This window comes from Centruroides sculpturatus, unplaced genomic scaffold (assembly GCF_000671375.1).
Source record: "Centruroides sculpturatus isolate CEXI.00-Female unplaced genomic scaffold, Cexi_2.0 scaffold1, whole genome shotgun sequence".
NCBI classification, from domain to species: Eukaryota; Metazoa; Arthropoda; class Arachnida; order Scorpiones; family Buthidae; genus Centruroides; species Centruroides sculpturatus.
Window position 1 is genome coordinate 1,215,374 of NW_019384326.1, and position 17,479 is coordinate 1,232,852.

Here is a 17,479-nt window from a genome sequence, read left to right on the forward strand (position 1 = left end):
TCGGCGCCCTGCGGCGCGCGTAAACGCGAAGCGACAGAAGAATAATGTTTATAAATCGACAACATATTTAATTAAAAATAATATCAAGCTTTAAAATAATTGTAGACGTATTGCTCTATTAAAATATTCCAGAAGTCTCAAGGAATGCTAAAATTTACTAGGACAAATATATAATGGCTAGACGTCGCTTCGACGTCGCGCAATTTATTAATAATAATAATAAAACTTGTGTAATGTTTAATTTAAACAATCCCAACTACTCAAACTTTCAATTTTATTAAATATTTTAATTAACTACTATTGTTAAATCGAATTATTTGCATAAATACTATGTTGGAAAGCGACGCGCACGGCGCGCAGTAGAGCCTAGTTCTAATTTGTCTCTTTGATTTTTCAAAGAAAATATAAAAAGTAAAATATGTAAATGCGGAAAACTGGTATAAAAATTAATGCTTTTCATAAACTGACAGACATTATAAAAATAAATGTGAATTTTTTATTTTATAGTTATTGTTGATAGTGTAAACGGATCAAATGCAGTAACAAAGATGTCAGATAAAACATTTATTATTGTAATTAATTAACCTTATCTGATAAAAATAAAGAAGTTAATTATCATTATTTTCACCTGTCAATCTTTTATTACAATTCAACGGTGGATAAAAGCAATTACTAATTTTCTGCATCTGCCGCTTCCATTCTAACTGTAAAAATTTATCTAAGAATATTCGCTTGAATATTTTTCCAAATATTCTTGAATTATACATTAAAAATTAAAAAAATTGCTTTGTAAAACCATCAATTTGCAGTTAAAACTATCCAAAGTATTCCCATGTGTTACGTGGTAAATTTTGATTTTGAATCATGAAGATAGTTCAAAATCATGGTGGGATCCCTCCATCTTCATGGTGAGAGCTACTTCCAAGAAAGAAGATAAGAACACAATCTCTCCAAGGGGTCATCGTTCTCTGATTCATGCCCAAAGGCCTATTAATGGGAGAGTGGATAAAACCGTTACTGATTGGTAAAGGATGAACCCATGACCAGTATGGTGGGTTCATACTTCACCGATATGCTAGAGTTTTCCGGGTTTTCTTTACATGTCTAACATTTAAACATGCCTTATCCCGTGAACCCAATCTATACCCATAAGATTAATCTTAGGTTCTTCAAAATGAAGAATGCAATGCCTCTTTTCGAGTCAAATAGAGATGTGCCCTCACCAATAACTTTCTGAAGTAACAGATCCTTCTTTCTAATGACTATAGGTGCAACATAACACGGTGTAAAAATTTAGAATAACAAGTTTTCTAGTAACTAGAAAATTCAGAATAATTAAACAATTCTTCAGAAATTATAATTACATTTAAATGAAGAGCGAATTTATCATGTATAAATACTAAAATTAAGCGCAAGACTGATTAAACTTTAGAAATAAAATTAACTAAAACATTAAGATGAAGAATTTAGCCTCTTAACAGAAAAATAATTTATTTACTAAATTTTACTTATGTTTACACATGAGATTTGAAATTTAGAACATAATAAATTTTCATTTTTTATGATATATATATATATATACTAATATTTTAATTTAAATATCTTTATATAAGCAAGAATATATTATAATAAATTTTTATTAATAATTAAAATTTATAGTCCTCACATATATTTTTGTTAATTAGCTTAAACTTGATACAAGTACTGTATATGCGATAGCCCAAAGAAGTTCTTTACTTTGCAAACTTAATTTACAAGAATTTGGATCAAATGTTGCTACGGTAATTTCGTGGCTTGTAGATACATGAATTTAGTTTAAAATAAGCAATAATATTTGTCTATCTTGCATAAAAAGTAAGATAATTAATTAATCTAGAAGCTTGATGTTGCTGAATTACAAATGGAAGGGATTAGTATAGTCGCCAAGTTTTAAATTCCCAATTAAATAAAATTAATTTGGTAATAAAAACTTGTTTTCGATGATAAATTTAAGGTTAATAATTTAAAAATTATAAATAAATAAATATATATTTTTTAATTGATGAGAGATAATAGGCCATCCTGAAGATACCATGTAATTGCAAAGTTAAAGAACTGGCCAAAATTTCAACAAAATTTGATTACTAGTCCCCAAATTCCTCTTTAAGATAATAATTTAGTAGTAATTATCTGACAAAATGTCTAACTATTACATTTTATTATCATTTACGAGAGTAATGATGTAAAATTTGTTGTAAGAATCAATTTTTGAAGTTTGCCATCCATGATATTAATTATACTGTCAGTTTACAGATTTGTCACATAGAAAAGCATTAATTTCTCTTGTTGAATAATAAGTTTATTGACAACGGGATGAAAAATTAACCATTTATCATAATTAAACAATTTTCTAACTATAAATTTCTACGAATAGTAATAAAAAAAGTACAAAGATATATTTAAATGAATTCTCCTTTATTTTGTGTACATTCAGAATATCAAGAAAGAAGAAAGCTTATTGAAACTTTCCTCTGATGAATACTGCTCACTCTGTAAAGGCAATAAACATTTCTACTGATTGATAAACTTAAACAACTAACGTTGTACTTGATATATTAAGAAACAGGAGCACATAGTCACAAGTTTTTTTTTGTTTTTTGGTTTCAGTCCCTCCAAAAAGTCTTTATTTTTAATGATTGGCACTCATAAAAGCTGAATCAAATAGCGTACTCTCGATGCTATTATATTAACAATGAGGTTTCGTCAATCTTAATATTCTTCAACACAAGTTCAATATCGTTGGCAGAGCCATAAATGTCACAAAATGAACATTGACACAATCAAAGAAGTTTAAGCTGTACAATAATCATACCATATATTATATTCTTCTTTTATTTTAATTCACTTTAAATTGGGCAGAGTGTGATTTTTTTGGCTAAATATATAATATATATATATATATATAGTTTTAGGACATAACTGGCACAAAACAGACAATCATGCCTAATATCTTCTCATGTCCAACAGATGAAAGATGATCCGTACTATAGCATTGGCACCATAATTAAGGACTATCTTGGGCTATTAGCAATAGATCTGTATCACTTGAATTTTTTTATTTATTTATTAAATTCTTAATTATGATTAAACCAAATTGAAAAAAATCACTTTACCAAATATAAACTGCCCTTTATTTTTTTTTCTTTCGGTTGTACTCGTAAATTTTCTCTTGGTTATTTTTTAATTAAATGTTTTATTTTATGCACATTCACAAATGCTGAATGTCCCTTCTTCATAATCTTTGACTTTTGTGTAAAAATTACAAACACATAACTCATTCGTTTCTCTTGCTCTCTCTCTCTCTCTCTTTCTTTTATTTATTTAATTTTTTTTATTTTATTAATTTTTTATGGTTTGTAATTATGTTCAGGCGCTTCAAAGTTGACACGAGTAGAACATTTTTATTAGCAGAAGAAAAATGCAAGAAATCACTTGATTTTCTGAATATGAAATATTGGTACTCTTATTGGGAGAATCTCGAGTTTCAGTCCTTCCCGTATCTGAAAAATAAAGGATGATTAATTAATTAATTATGTTTAGATTTATAAGAGATTTAAATGCTTATAAACTACATAAAGATTATGTCAAAAATCATTGGGTAACAAAGAGACGTGTTTTAAAATAGGCATCATTATGTTATTTTCGTCTCAAATATAATTTATAATTCTTCTTAAGCAATGACTTGCATGACTTTGATTATTCTTCAATATATAAAACCATAATAAATATTCTTGGATTTACAGTACACGATGTACCTGCATATCGCAAGCGATAATTAATTATAAATCAAAATTTGTACCATGCAAAGTCTTTTTAAAATCATCCATTATAAATGTTAACATGGATTCATGGATACAAACTTCTTTTATATTTAATTAACATTAGAAATTACATGATGCAATCATTCAGATTCTGATGATTCTGATTATCGTCTTCAGCTTGAATTCAACATGATGAGTCGTCATGGTAGCAGCATGGTTCCAAGATCAGCTAAATCCAAGGTGAATTTTGATCCAATACCAAATAGTTGTAAACTCATTAGACATAAATTTGGAACTTTACTGATTCTAAATATCTCAATTAATCATTGAAAGTTATGGTCGTGGTTCATCAATAGCCATAGTTGTACCTTCATCAATGTGTCATAATAATAGATACTGTACATCACAGATCTAACTTAATAAACCTTTGACATGCTAATACTTAAAAATAAAATGACTTATAACTTAAAATATTTTATAAATTGACAAAGGAAACAGCCAGAAACTACTTTGATCTTCACTAAACAGAATCGATAATTACTTTAAACAAGTAATAGGTAAATTATCATACCCTAAGGGCTGATCGAATTTCCGACAGATGAAGATAAAGGTATATAAAATTGTTTAAACTAATTATCAGAACGTTAAACAATTATGCCCTTTAAAGAACAAGAGAAATTATTATTCGTGTCCCCTAATTATACTCACTCACTGTCTAAAAATTGCATTATTCATAAATTTAATAAACAAAATAGTCTTTAATTAACTTAATTTTATTCTAAATCTATCAAAATTTGTTAAAAATTACTCGTTATAAAAGCATTTAATAAATTTTTATCACAGATTTTCTAAAAGAAGAAGAAATATCTGAAAAAGTATCTAATGTAAACTCCATTAAGTGAAAGGAAACTCAAAAGTAATCTCATTAATTTGCTTCATTTGATGCCAATTTAAAGCAATTCTATCCTATTAAAATTCTTTCTTGCCTTTATTTATATATATATACATACAAATATAATATATTAGTTTTAAAGAATAACAGAATGTAAATTTAATTAACTACTTTTAATCATTTTTTTCCTTGCTAAAAATGATTAAAGTTTTACTTTCTTTAACAATTCTTACTGATAAGAGTAATTTTTCTCATTTTTTATAATTAATAAAACAGATATAAGTAATAAAAGTGCACACTTTCCTTTTTACCTTTGTTATATCAAAATGTATATAAAATAATCGATAATAACACAAATTTATATAAATATCTTAATAATTCTAAGTAAATTAAATGTACATCTATTCCCAAATATAAACTTCGAACTTCATTAAAATAACCTTAACAGTTCTTTTTACGTGTGGCTTAATAATTTTCGAGTGCGGTAGATTTAATTTATTAAAACTTCATTTTTTTTCATTTACGTTTAAACTTACACAGCGAATATATTCTAATTAAAATTTTACTTTTTTTACAATATAAAAAAAGGTTGAAGGGATTTTTTTTTAGCAGGTATAAGTTCATAAAAGGTAAACTAACAACAAAAATTAAATTCAGAATATAAGAAAATATTTGTTAGAAGTACAAATTGACGAAGGCTTTCTTGGTTTAACAAAAAGAATCCATTAGTTTCGCTTCAGAGATTCCAGCTTTTACCTAAGCTAATTACTTTCGTATAAACTGCATCAGATATTCGTCATTTGGTCGTTCGAGTTCGATAATTAAGAAGATGCTATAGGTAACACCTTCATCTTCTCTCGCTCTTCTCCTCCTTTTCCTCCTCCTCCTCCTCCTCCTCCTCCTGTTCTTTTTTCTTCTTGTTTTTTTTTTTTGGATAAATCTCTCTGTTTCTTTGCTGCCTTCGGCACCCGGCCTTATAATTATGTGTCGCTAACCAGAAATACGATATTTTGGTGTGAATGGTAGCGGAAGTCACAGGATTAATTGAATAAGGGTATGGAAGCGGAAAAAAACTGATGCCATATCTTTGATGATAAAATCGGGACGACTGTAGTGGAAATCATATAACAACATATTTGTAACTACTAAAAACTATATCCTTGTTTGTGATTTTGTTGTTTCGTCTTATGAAAATAATCTTTTTACATTTCGCTTATTCAAAAAAAACATTGTAAAAGTTTAGTATGATTGATGTAGCGCTTGTTAAATTTTTTTTCTTAATTTCTTTCTTTTTTTTTTCTCTTAGGGAGAAATCGTGTGAGTCAGTCAGCGAGTGAGAGGGATGTGTTTTGTTGTCTTTAATTATTTTTTAAAATAATTTTTAAAAAGTTTCCACTAAAATAAACTTTACAAAGTTTTAAAATTTCCATATAATGAAAACAAATATATTTTTTTCATTATATATTTAAGATTTGATGCTTTAACTTGTAACGTTTCTCCTCATTTTAACTTTCAATTTATGTAATTCCTAAAGATAAAATCCTTCAAAAATTCCAAAAAATTAAGATTTTTCTCCATTTTTTTTTTCTTTACTAATTAACTACAATAGAGCCTCGATTATCCGACCCCCGATTAACCGACACCTCGGTTAACAGACCGTCCTAGTCGGCAAATTTCAAATGTCCGCTAGTGATATGGCGCTACAATATTTGGCTATGTCTTGGCTACTTTAATATTATTTTTACGTGTTTTAGCTGGCAACACTCATTCGACCATGAAAGGGAGCCAGTANTATCTCATCCGTATTTGATATATTAACATAAAATTTGCATAATTATGCCTCCTAGTTCATGTATATTACTTCTTAACATGTAATACGGGCTTGGGTATCCATGATTTGTTGGTTGTATGAGCGCTCTTCTTATATAGATGTTTTATGAGAAAGTAATTTGTTCTCTGCATGTAGTCGCTATATCATGACGGAAATAGCCCGTTTTTTTTCTTGTTACTTCCTGCTATTTTCTTTATTTTTCTCCTTTTTTCTTACCCTGTGTTTTGCTATCCAGGTAATCGAACCATTATAGTATCTAAGCAACATGATGTGCAACAGATTCTAGTGAAACAAATTGTGATTTTTTTTATTTATTTTATATTATATAATTACAGTATTTTCATATGAGAAAGCGTCATTAATACGCAATTGATAACGAAGAAGAAATAAATTTGCAGAAACGCTATTTAACATTGATTAGAGATGATCATTTTGAATAAAAATTAATTTTATTCAACCTATTAAAAGTGGAAAATTGTTTTAAAAATGCATTCGAAAACCAACAAATAAAAGGATGCAAGAATCTTAGGAAGATGTAGAGAAATCGGAAGCAGTATAAATGAAGAACAACTCATACAAACTATGTAAACTGATATCGAATACTGCATTCGTCATATTGAACAAAGAATATTCTTCAACACTAAAGTTTTCAGTTGTTGCTACTTTTTTTCCCAGTTGAATTTCTAGCATCTTCTCTGAAGGTTAATCTCTCAGGAGTGTCTACGAGATGCAACTTAAAATAAACGATCGCTCCTGCTAAACGATGGATGGAAAATCTTTAAGAACTGACAAGAATTGAAAAAACTTACTAGCTTAGCATACTTAGAATATTTTATTAACATTTTTGATCCTCACAATAAAGAAATGTTTTTATTTTCTAAGAAATTAAGTAATCTATTAAATAAAATTAATGATTCAAGTAAGATTTAATAAGACATGCAAAGAATTTTAGGAGGATCTTTTCTATTTTTGTAGCTTCAAAAACAAGTCTAAACAATGGAAAAAGTAAATATATATGTTGAGAAATAATAAAGTTTTAGACCCTTCTAGTAACGTATCTAGATAAAAATTGGAAAAAATTGTAAGATTCCTCCGTAAAATTGAGCACTCTGCAAAATGCCAAATGGCGTGATAAAATATATTTACAAAAATATAGTTTAACCGCCATAAAAAATTATATACATAAAAAACTCTCTTCTATAAGTGCTTAGATCGATCATAAACTTCTTTCTATATATACTGTTTATATACTTTATGTGGTTTTAGAAAATCCCTATATTTTCATTTGTCTGAAGAAACCTTAAATTATTCGCTTTATAAACATTAAGATCAATACTTTTAATATGTACTTCTTTATTAAGCGTAGTAGAGAATAATTTAAAGAAAACTGAAAAAAAAATTAAAAGCGTTATCCAGCAAAAATATCATGAATATAATAAACAGAAATCGATAGTTATTTGTGAAATTATTAAGGAAAAAGAACGAAATAAAATCGCATGGCACACGAGGAGCAACCAATCTCTCACTCTAAGCTTCTACGACAGATGGTGAGAAATAAACATTCGGTGCTGTTTCACTAGAGATGATGATATCAGGCATTAAGTGGATAAGTGTCATCCTCAAAATAAATACCTGGGAATTTCAAGATGGATTAAAATTGACGCCAACAAGTCCAACTGGCGTGCTCTTTCTCGCTTTGGGCAATCCATCTATATGTTTGCATGTCATCCAACTTCCCAGCATGACATATAACTTCCCCCCTACTTTTTTTCTGTTTCTTTCTGTCTAAGTTCTTTTCTTCTGTACTTTTTAAGCCTCCTGCTATTTTTTTTTTTGGATAAATCTCTCTGTTTCTTTGCTGCCTTCGGCACCCGGCCTTATAATTATGTGTCGCTAACCAGAAATACGATATTTTGGTGTGAATGGTAGCGGAAGTCACAGGATTAATTGAATAAGGGTATGGAAGCGGAAAAAAACTGATGCCATATCTTTGATGATAAAATCGGGACGACTGTAGTGGAAATCATATAACAACATATTTGTAACTACTAAAAACTATATCCTTGTTTGTGATTTTGTTGTTTCGTCTTATGAAAATAATCTTTTTACATTTCGCTTATTCAAAAAAAACATTGTAAAAGTTTAGTATGATTGATGTAGCGCTTGTTAAATTTTTTTTCTTAATTTCTTTCTTTTTTTTTTCTCTTAGGGAGAAATCGTGTGAGTCAGTCAGCGAGTGAGAGGGATGTGTTTTGTTGTCTTTAATTATTTTTTAAAATAATTTTTAAAAAGTTTCCACTAAAATAAACTTTACAAAGTTTTAAAATTTCCATATAATGAAAACAAATATATTTTTTTCATTATATATTTAAGATTTGATGCTTTAACTTGTAACGTTTCTCCTCATTTTAACTTTCAATTTATGTAATTCCTAAAGATAAAATCCTTCAAAAATTCCAAAAAATTAAGATTTTTCTCCATTTTTTTTTCTTTACTAATTAACTACAATAGAGCCTCGATTATCCGACCCCCGATTAACCGACACCTCGGTTAACAGACCGTCCTAGTCGGCAAATTTCAAATGTCCGCTAGTGATATGGCGCTACAATATTTGGCTATGTCTTGGCTACTTTAATATTATTTTTACGTGTTTTAGCTGGCAACACTCATTCGACCATGAAAGGGAGCCAGCATTTAAACGAGGCTTAATTTTCTAATTTTTAATGATACAATAGCGACGATTATTATTTTAAAAAATTTTTGTTAGGCTTAACGTCGATGAAAATTCAACGCGAAGTAGCTTAATAGCGATATACTAATATACTAATTACATGAGATATAATAATATACTACAATCATAATGGATTTTTTCATACTTTTCGGTTATCCGACTTTTCAATTATCTGACCAACCCCAGTCCCCAATTGAGTCGGATAATCGAGGTCCTACTGTATATTCCTGTGTTTTTAATAAAACACAACATATTTTTGATTTTTTTCAGAGCAATCTTTTAATATCGCTGAAAAATGGCAGTTCTGACTTATTAATTATATNCAACATTTAATTTATATTTTTTTAATATTTAAGCATTTAAAATTAATTAGTCGACAAGAAAAGGAGTTAAAATAATTAAATTTAACAATTTTTATATGCTTTAATATATTCATTGTATAATTTATTACAAAAATTTACGATAAATCTTCACGAAGAGATTAAAAATATATGAAATTTTTTATATTTTGTACTTATAATTTATTAAAATAAAAATTTATTTCTCTGGTTTTAGCATATATTATATGTTCAAATTATTCTAAATTATAGTAAAGAAAAAAAATAATTAAATTTACATTCGTAATAAACCGTGTAAAGTACTAGAATATTTAAGATTTGAGTATATAATATTTATTTTTTGCTATTAACCACACGCACTTTATTCTCTTAATTCATTCTAGCAAAGAACTGTCCAACAATAAAATCTGACAAATATGCAGAGAAATAAATCTATAAATTATTTTAAAAAGGGGAAAAAATGGTAAAGAAAAAATTATAAATTCATATATTTAGCTTAAGAGATAAAAAACTAAATAAATAAATAAATAAACTTTACAATTTCTTTTATAAAAATAATATTAGTATGAATAATTTATTTGTTCTTTAAATTTGCAACTGCTCTTATCTTTTAATTCTTTAATAAAAAATTAGGGTAGAAAACATTTTTTTGGGGGTTCATTATTAAAATTTATTTTTTTTAAAGCGTTTAAATATTTAAAACAAGATAGCGCTCAGTCATTTCTTTCTTAGCAACAGAAGAAGGAAATTTAAATTTTCTAAAGAAAAAGACAATTGAGAAATTGAAAAAAAGACAAATAAATGCACAGAGGCTATTGACCTTATGAAACGTTTAAGCTAATTGAACAACTTTGCCAAAGTACTACCAAGATTGGAAACTGGCCAAATACTTTCTTTCCTTCATCTTAGATGCCAAATGTATAGCAGTTTATATCTTTTAAATTTAGATTCGTTTCATACTATTTCTAGAAAGTTTATTGTCCCTCATACATTTTGCATATCTATCATAAACCCACCAGACTATTGTCTGTATACACCGAAAGACGATAATTCAAAAGCCATCTAACATTTTCCAATGACAATGGAAATTTTATGGTTTCTTCATGCCAGATGACTGAATGTCATAAACGTGCAATGCTTACTTTATTATTTATATGATAATTATTTCACTAACTATCCTTTATCTAAATGAAAAACCAATTAGGTAGCGTCGAGCTAAGCGACCTGCGACGCGACGCGAAGCGTCAAGGCCAAATGAAAGTCAAATGAAGGTCAAATCTTTATGACCGTTATTTTTCCGCACCTTTTAAAATTGAAATTTAAAAATTACTATTTAATATTCGTAAAATATTGGTCCAAATTAATTAATAAACCTAGATTAATTTCTAGAAATGATAATCTACAAAAACTACCCAAACTAACCTAATTTAATTTTTAATGGACATTTTAACTGTAATAAAATATTTACTACCTTGTGCTGCTAGATCGTGTCCTGCAGCGGACGGCACGAATCCTACACTGGTTTCTACTCCAAAAACTTCTCCTGATATTTCGGACTTTTTCACTAGAAAAGAATTTAGTTTTCTATATTAAAAAAAAATAAAAAGGAAAGAAAAATCGATATACAGTAGCCTAGTTACAAAAATATTTGATAGTTCTTTGAAAATCCAAACTAATTTATTGCATCATTGATCACAGTTGCACTACACTCATTGAAACATTATCATTCTAATTCTAGTAATGTTTCCAGAATGGCTAAATATCTTGTTGACATATCGGGAATTTTTTGAGATAATAAAACATTACAAGCAGCAGTGGCCAATATTAAATAACTATCCAATTTAAAATCTGCACAGATCTAATGTTTTCGAGAATTATGCATGATCGACTTACCTCCCCCCACTGACTGACTCATTATAAAGAATATAATTTTTTCCTATTTTTCCCCCTTGTTTAAAAAACAAGCGAATTTTTTTCTACCTATTTTCTTTAGTTAAAAACATGTCCAAAATAATTTATATTTATAAAACATTTGTTTAAGAAGCCATTTGCAAGCTAAATTGAACATGAAATTAAGCAGGAAAGAGTAAACTAAAGCATACCATCATTTCCATCTCTCGTTTGGGAAGTCTGCCATGTGCCAATGACTATTTTTTCACTGCTTGTCTGTTGTGTACCTAATAAAAACAAGTAGTAATTCTAATTAACATATTTTATTCTCGAATTTCTCTTATTTGAATATTTATTTATCCATTAAGTTAATTAAATAAAGAGTAATATATTTTATAAAAAGAAAAATGAATTTACCTTCAGTCTTGCTTCCAGCATACGTTATCCTTGGTGTTGTTGAGGACATGGGTCGAGGAATTTCTAAATGAGAACGTAGAATAATCAATAAATGTATGTAACAACCCACACGACATTTAATCTATCATCATTCTGCTTATATCTAACTTGCACAAAGCGCGTTACGACCCCCTCCCCCTAGTTACATTTTTATATTGTAAGCCATTTTTCAAAATGTTTGATATACAGTACAACAAATCCACTAAGGGATAGACTATGCTTGTACTGTCACGTGAAGCCAACCTTTTACAACTCACTCTCTGCAACGTTGACCACTTGAAAGACAACGTTCGACCCGTTTATGGTGAAGTCACCAGAGAGATCCACATAAATGCACCTGATAACATTCATCATATCGATATGTTACGCTATCAGGATGAATGCTACAATAAACTTTAAATAGTTTGTTGTACAAATTTAAATTTAATAAGTATTTTTTTGACTATTTATCGAGGGGAAATTACGGATTACTCAATTATAATCAAGGATTGCAATTAAAGTTATGTTAATGAGGCAAATTTAATGCTAATATTTGTATGTAACATCATATTTATATCCTAATGATTAAGTAGTAATGGAATTCAGTTAATCATTAAGTCCACGTGGATTCATTTAGATCCATTGGGATCTAAACGATATAATCTTACATATATAGATTTTATGCATAATGTTTTACTAACTACGATATAATATTAATAAAATTCTTATAATTAACCAACTTTTCTGGCATGTAATAATTAAAATTTGAAGAAGATTTAACTCAATAATCTTAATTTAAATTAGCATTTTTATGTCAATTAATTCAAACTACAGCACCAATTATCATTACCTAATGAGCTCATTTTAATAAATGTGATTAATACTCATTAATTAACATCATTTTGATCACTTAAATTATTACAATGTGATTAAATTAGCTTAAGAATTAAAAATTTACACGTTCATACAAGGGGAAAATAAATATATATGCTCATAAATACTTTACGAGAGAATATACTCGAAGAATCCATTCATAATTAATGAAAAATATTCTTTAGTTTCATACTTTAATTTTTTATCATTAGGTATCATAAAAATTTAACTAATCTACATTATAATTAAGTTATAAAATGTTTATTAAAGTAAACGTACCGTATAATCTGATCGTGCCTTCAGTTTCCCCAAGGGAATTTTTTGCCACACACAAATAGGATCCAAAGTCATCAGGACGGAGATTCCGTATACGAAGTTTCATTTGAACTTTATATATACCCGTGTCAATTATCATAGAATCGTACTTATTGTTTGATAATATCATGGTTCCTCCACGTGTCCAGAAGGTTATCGATCTTGGAAATGACTCCAAATTACAATCAAGAGTGACTTCAGTGCCTAAAGGTGCACCTATCAGTTGATTAGGAATCCATATCATAGGAGCAACTGTAGATGAAAATTAATTTTAAAAAATACTGTTAATTATTACATTAATTAATAAGTATTTTTGTAAATTATATATACAGTTATACGTTCGGGTGGTACATTGCAGCATTTTTTTACGTTTTTTAGCTCTGCAAAATTGAATTTTGACGCTATATACCCGAATTTATATTAAAATATTAAAGAAGTATACGTATATTCCTATATTATAAAATTATTATTAGGATATATTCATATAAAAATGTATAATTTATCATTATACTTGACAAACTTATAAAGAAATCAGTTGAGATGTATAATACCTGAATTAATGTAAACAATAATAAATTATGTTAATTATCTCATCCGTATTTGATATATTAACATAAAATTTGCATAATTATGCCTCCTAGTTCATGTATATTACTTCTTAACATGTAATACGGGCTTGGGTATCCATGATTTGTTGGTTGTATGAGCGCTCTTCTTATATAGATGTTTTATGAGAAAGTAATTTGTTCTCTGCATGTAGTCGCTATATCATGACGGAAATAGCCCGTTTTTTTTCTTGTTACTTCCTGCTATTTTCTTTATTTTTCTCCTTTTTTCTTACCCTGTGTTTTGCTATCCAGGTAATCGAACCATTATAGTATCTAAGCAACATGATGTGCAACAGATTCTAGTGAAACAAATTGTGATTTTTTTTATTTATTTTATATTATATATATATAAGACAATTATTATAGAAAGATATACGATACTTCTAAAAAATAGAACATTAGTAATTTAATTTTATTAATTTTTTTCCTCTAATTCTATTATTTTCTTTGTCTTCTTGTTATCCTGTTTCTCCACCCATTGTAATATGATCTAAGCAACAGATTTTCTGGTATGGTATTAAAAATGCAAAATTGTACTTTTTCATATTGTAAACATAAAAAAAAATCGTAGAAAATGCAACAGAATCCTTCTTTGATACGCGCTTTACGGGGGTGTATGCATTAAATTACTTCCATAAATTGAAAGAAACTTTATTATTTTTATTTACTTTATTCTTTTTTCTTCTTACTATTTTATGCCATTTTCTTTATTTTATTTCTATTTTTGTTCCTCATACCTTGTGTTTTGCTACCTGTAATAGTCCCTAATCAACGTAACGTGCAATGGAGTCCAGTAAATATTGCAAACTGCACTTTTTACTATCGCAAAAAATACAAAAATAAATTGAGTAAAAATACAAAAAATTCAGTAAAAAATACAAGAAAATCTACCTTTCGCTACGTGCTTTACGAAATGTATGTATATATTATATTAATATACTGGTACTGTACAGGCAAGAAGATTATCATTCAAGAAAGATATACGATGCTCCAGAAACTAAAGCTTCATTAAATTAATTTTTTTAAAAAGTTAATGGAAATTTTTTGTGTTTTTTACTTTTCTATTAAATATTTTAATCTTTTAATAATATATATATATATATATCCTTTGCTAAAATAAAGAGAAAAATTCTGAAGGTAGCTACTACATTAATCGTCATACCATTAACATCATCAAGAATCATCAGAGGAGAAGAAAGTAAAAGAAAATAAAAAAAAAAAAGTAGGGAAGTAAATGGTAAGTATGTAAATTATAATCTTAACTTTCGTAATGTTAAATTTAATATTCCAAAAATAAGAATTTTAATATTTTAAAACGAAAATAAAGCAAAAAAATAATGCCAAGTTTGTTGTGTGTTGCATTTGATTAAATGGTTCATCGCGTATGATAATGAAGGGATTTATATATATAATAATTTTTCCAAATAAAATTATTTATACATAAAAATATATAATTTTATTCAATTAGTCATAAAAATTCTTAAAATAAAAATATTTATTTTCTACATTTGTAAAATTCAAATTTCTTTATCTCTTCGTCTGTCGTGAACTACTTGTTGATAACTTAACCTTAGATATAATACATTACTGTTATTTTCAACCTTAAATAAGCCTTATATAATATTATATAAATAAATATATTTAATAGTAAACACATATACATAGATCTATAATAATTCATTAAAGTAAAAGCTTTACATCAGTTGTATATATGTAATTAGTAAAGTTTATCTACATTAATTCAATATATTAATATATTATGACATATATATGATAATAATAAATTTATATATAAACTATTATATAAAGTTACATGAATTAAATGTATACCGTTTATGATATACATTTATTATATAATCTTATAATAAGGATAACTTGGTTTTATGAGTGTTCAAACTTGCATAGGGTCAAGATATATATTCTAAGTCTGAAATTATAAATAAAATATTTTAATGTTGTATATTTGTTATTTAACTAAATATATTATTTTTGGAAAACATTTATTTTATATTTATATTAATATAGAGCAAGTATACTGATATTATTATATCCTAGAAACATAGTTATGAGCTATTGTAATTTGTGTTTATATTTATGCAATAGTATATTCAATACACATATTTCTGAAATATCATAATTAATATTTGCATTTATGCAACAATTATTGTTCCATAAAAGTAACAGGGTATAAGTTAATACACTGTTTATACACTTATGCAGCATTCGATATTTACGTTAATTATGCAGTTGCATGCTTATTGAGCGCATAGGAAATAACATAATCGAAGTAATAAGTAATAATAAGTAGTACTGAATATACAAGTGTATATACTTATGCAACAATAAATTATATATATTTATAGATTAACAGTAGAGAAAATAATACAGCAAGATTAGTAGATTAATACAACAGCATTGATGCAGCGATTAAACTCGTACATTTTATGTAGTAGAGCATAAAAAATCAACTGTTTTTACTATAAAACATCAATAAAATCACCTTTTTGTTCTATTGTTACTATAGAAGTTCCGTGAAAGTAGAAGAAGAAGATGCAGCAGCAGCAGCAGAAGAAGTAGAAGTAGAAGAAGAAGAAGAAGCAATCATTTTTTTCGACAAAACAAATTTAGTTTTTTTTATGTTGTATTATTACTGTACTACATTATTTCTAGACCATTACTGCTACAGTATGAGAAGATAAAAACAAAACAGATTCCTTTACTGTTATCGAAATTTGTTGCTGTAGTAGTTCACTAACTAAGATAAAATATGGTATAATGTTTTGTATAAAATAATTTATATATATATATAAGGGACTTATAATTATAAAATATTGTTACTAAAGTAGCAAATTATGTTATACACGAACCATTAATTAAAGTAAAAAAATATCACAAGAGCTTACTCTATTCTTCTTTGTTGGTATTTTACATCGTCGATAATTACCTTAAATTTCTTTAATATTATATATTTTTTTATTGCATAAATCGATAAAAGATTTTTTAAATCGAAGTTTTTAATTAAATTTTTAAAGAATAAAAGGTTTTTTTTTTAAATAATTATTTTTTAAAAAGAAAAGCAAAGAAAACATACCAAAGAAGAAGAGACGTGTGTCTTAAGAAACAAAATTTTCATACTAATCTAATAATGAATGTATCTTTTTTAATTATGCTAATATAGTGATAAAAATAGTAAGTGGTTAAGCAAAAATTTTTCTTAAAATTCCAAAAATAAATTAAGAATTTAAAGTATACTTTTTATTTTAAGAAAAAATATTCGAAAATAAAAATTATTGTGACAACGTTGCGATGCCGGGCTGCAATTTTTAATTATAGCACTAGTAAAATCCAGACCAGATATGTAAATTTTAGGGACTAGTACTACAAGATTCACATATCTGGTCTCGATTTTAGTAGTGTCTTTCCCCTGTAAATCATACTCCTCCCGATAACAATCGAGTCAGGCCGGTCATCTATCTTACTCTGTTCTGGAGAAAAATTTGAATTAAAATCACATGACTTCCGCTCCAGACAGGAACTTCCTGTATAGTTAATCTGGCCCTCCTCATCTTATCTTTCTACACATAATCTAGATTTTTATGTACCTATCTCAGTTGTCGAAATTAAGAGAGGACAGACAAAGAGACGGAGGACGACACTTGGAATGTATAGGTCTGCAGTTTGAAAGCTGCAGTCCGAAAATCATAAAAATATATATATTTTTTTAATTCCATTAAAACACTATAAAATATTATTGATTCCACTGAAA

The 17,479-nt window shown here is 27.3% G+C and overlaps 1 protein-coding gene across 1 annotated transcript in view; it reads right to left on the minus strand.

Moving 5' to 3' along the window:
• Positions 1 to 2,435: 2,435 nt before the first annotated feature.
• LOC111627765 (lachesin-like) overlaps positions 2,436 to 17,479 on the minus strand; it is a 246,306-nt gene continuing 231,262 nt past the window's right edge. The window contains exons 6-10 of the mRNA XM_023371402.1: positions 13,070 to 13,357; positions 11,900 to 11,962; positions 11,695 to 11,769; positions 11,064 to 11,156; positions 2,436 to 3,539 (exon numbers count right to left, since the gene is read on the minus strand). Of these exons, the coding sequence (XP_023227170.1) occupies positions 3,415 to 3,539; positions 11,064 to 11,156; positions 11,695 to 11,769; positions 11,900 to 11,962; positions 13,070 to 13,357 (644 nt within the window). The 3' untranslated portion in view covers positions 2,436 to 3,414. The remainder of the gene's footprint in view (positions 3,540 to 11,063; positions 11,157 to 11,694; positions 11,770 to 11,899; positions 11,963 to 13,069; positions 13,358 to 17,479) is intronic.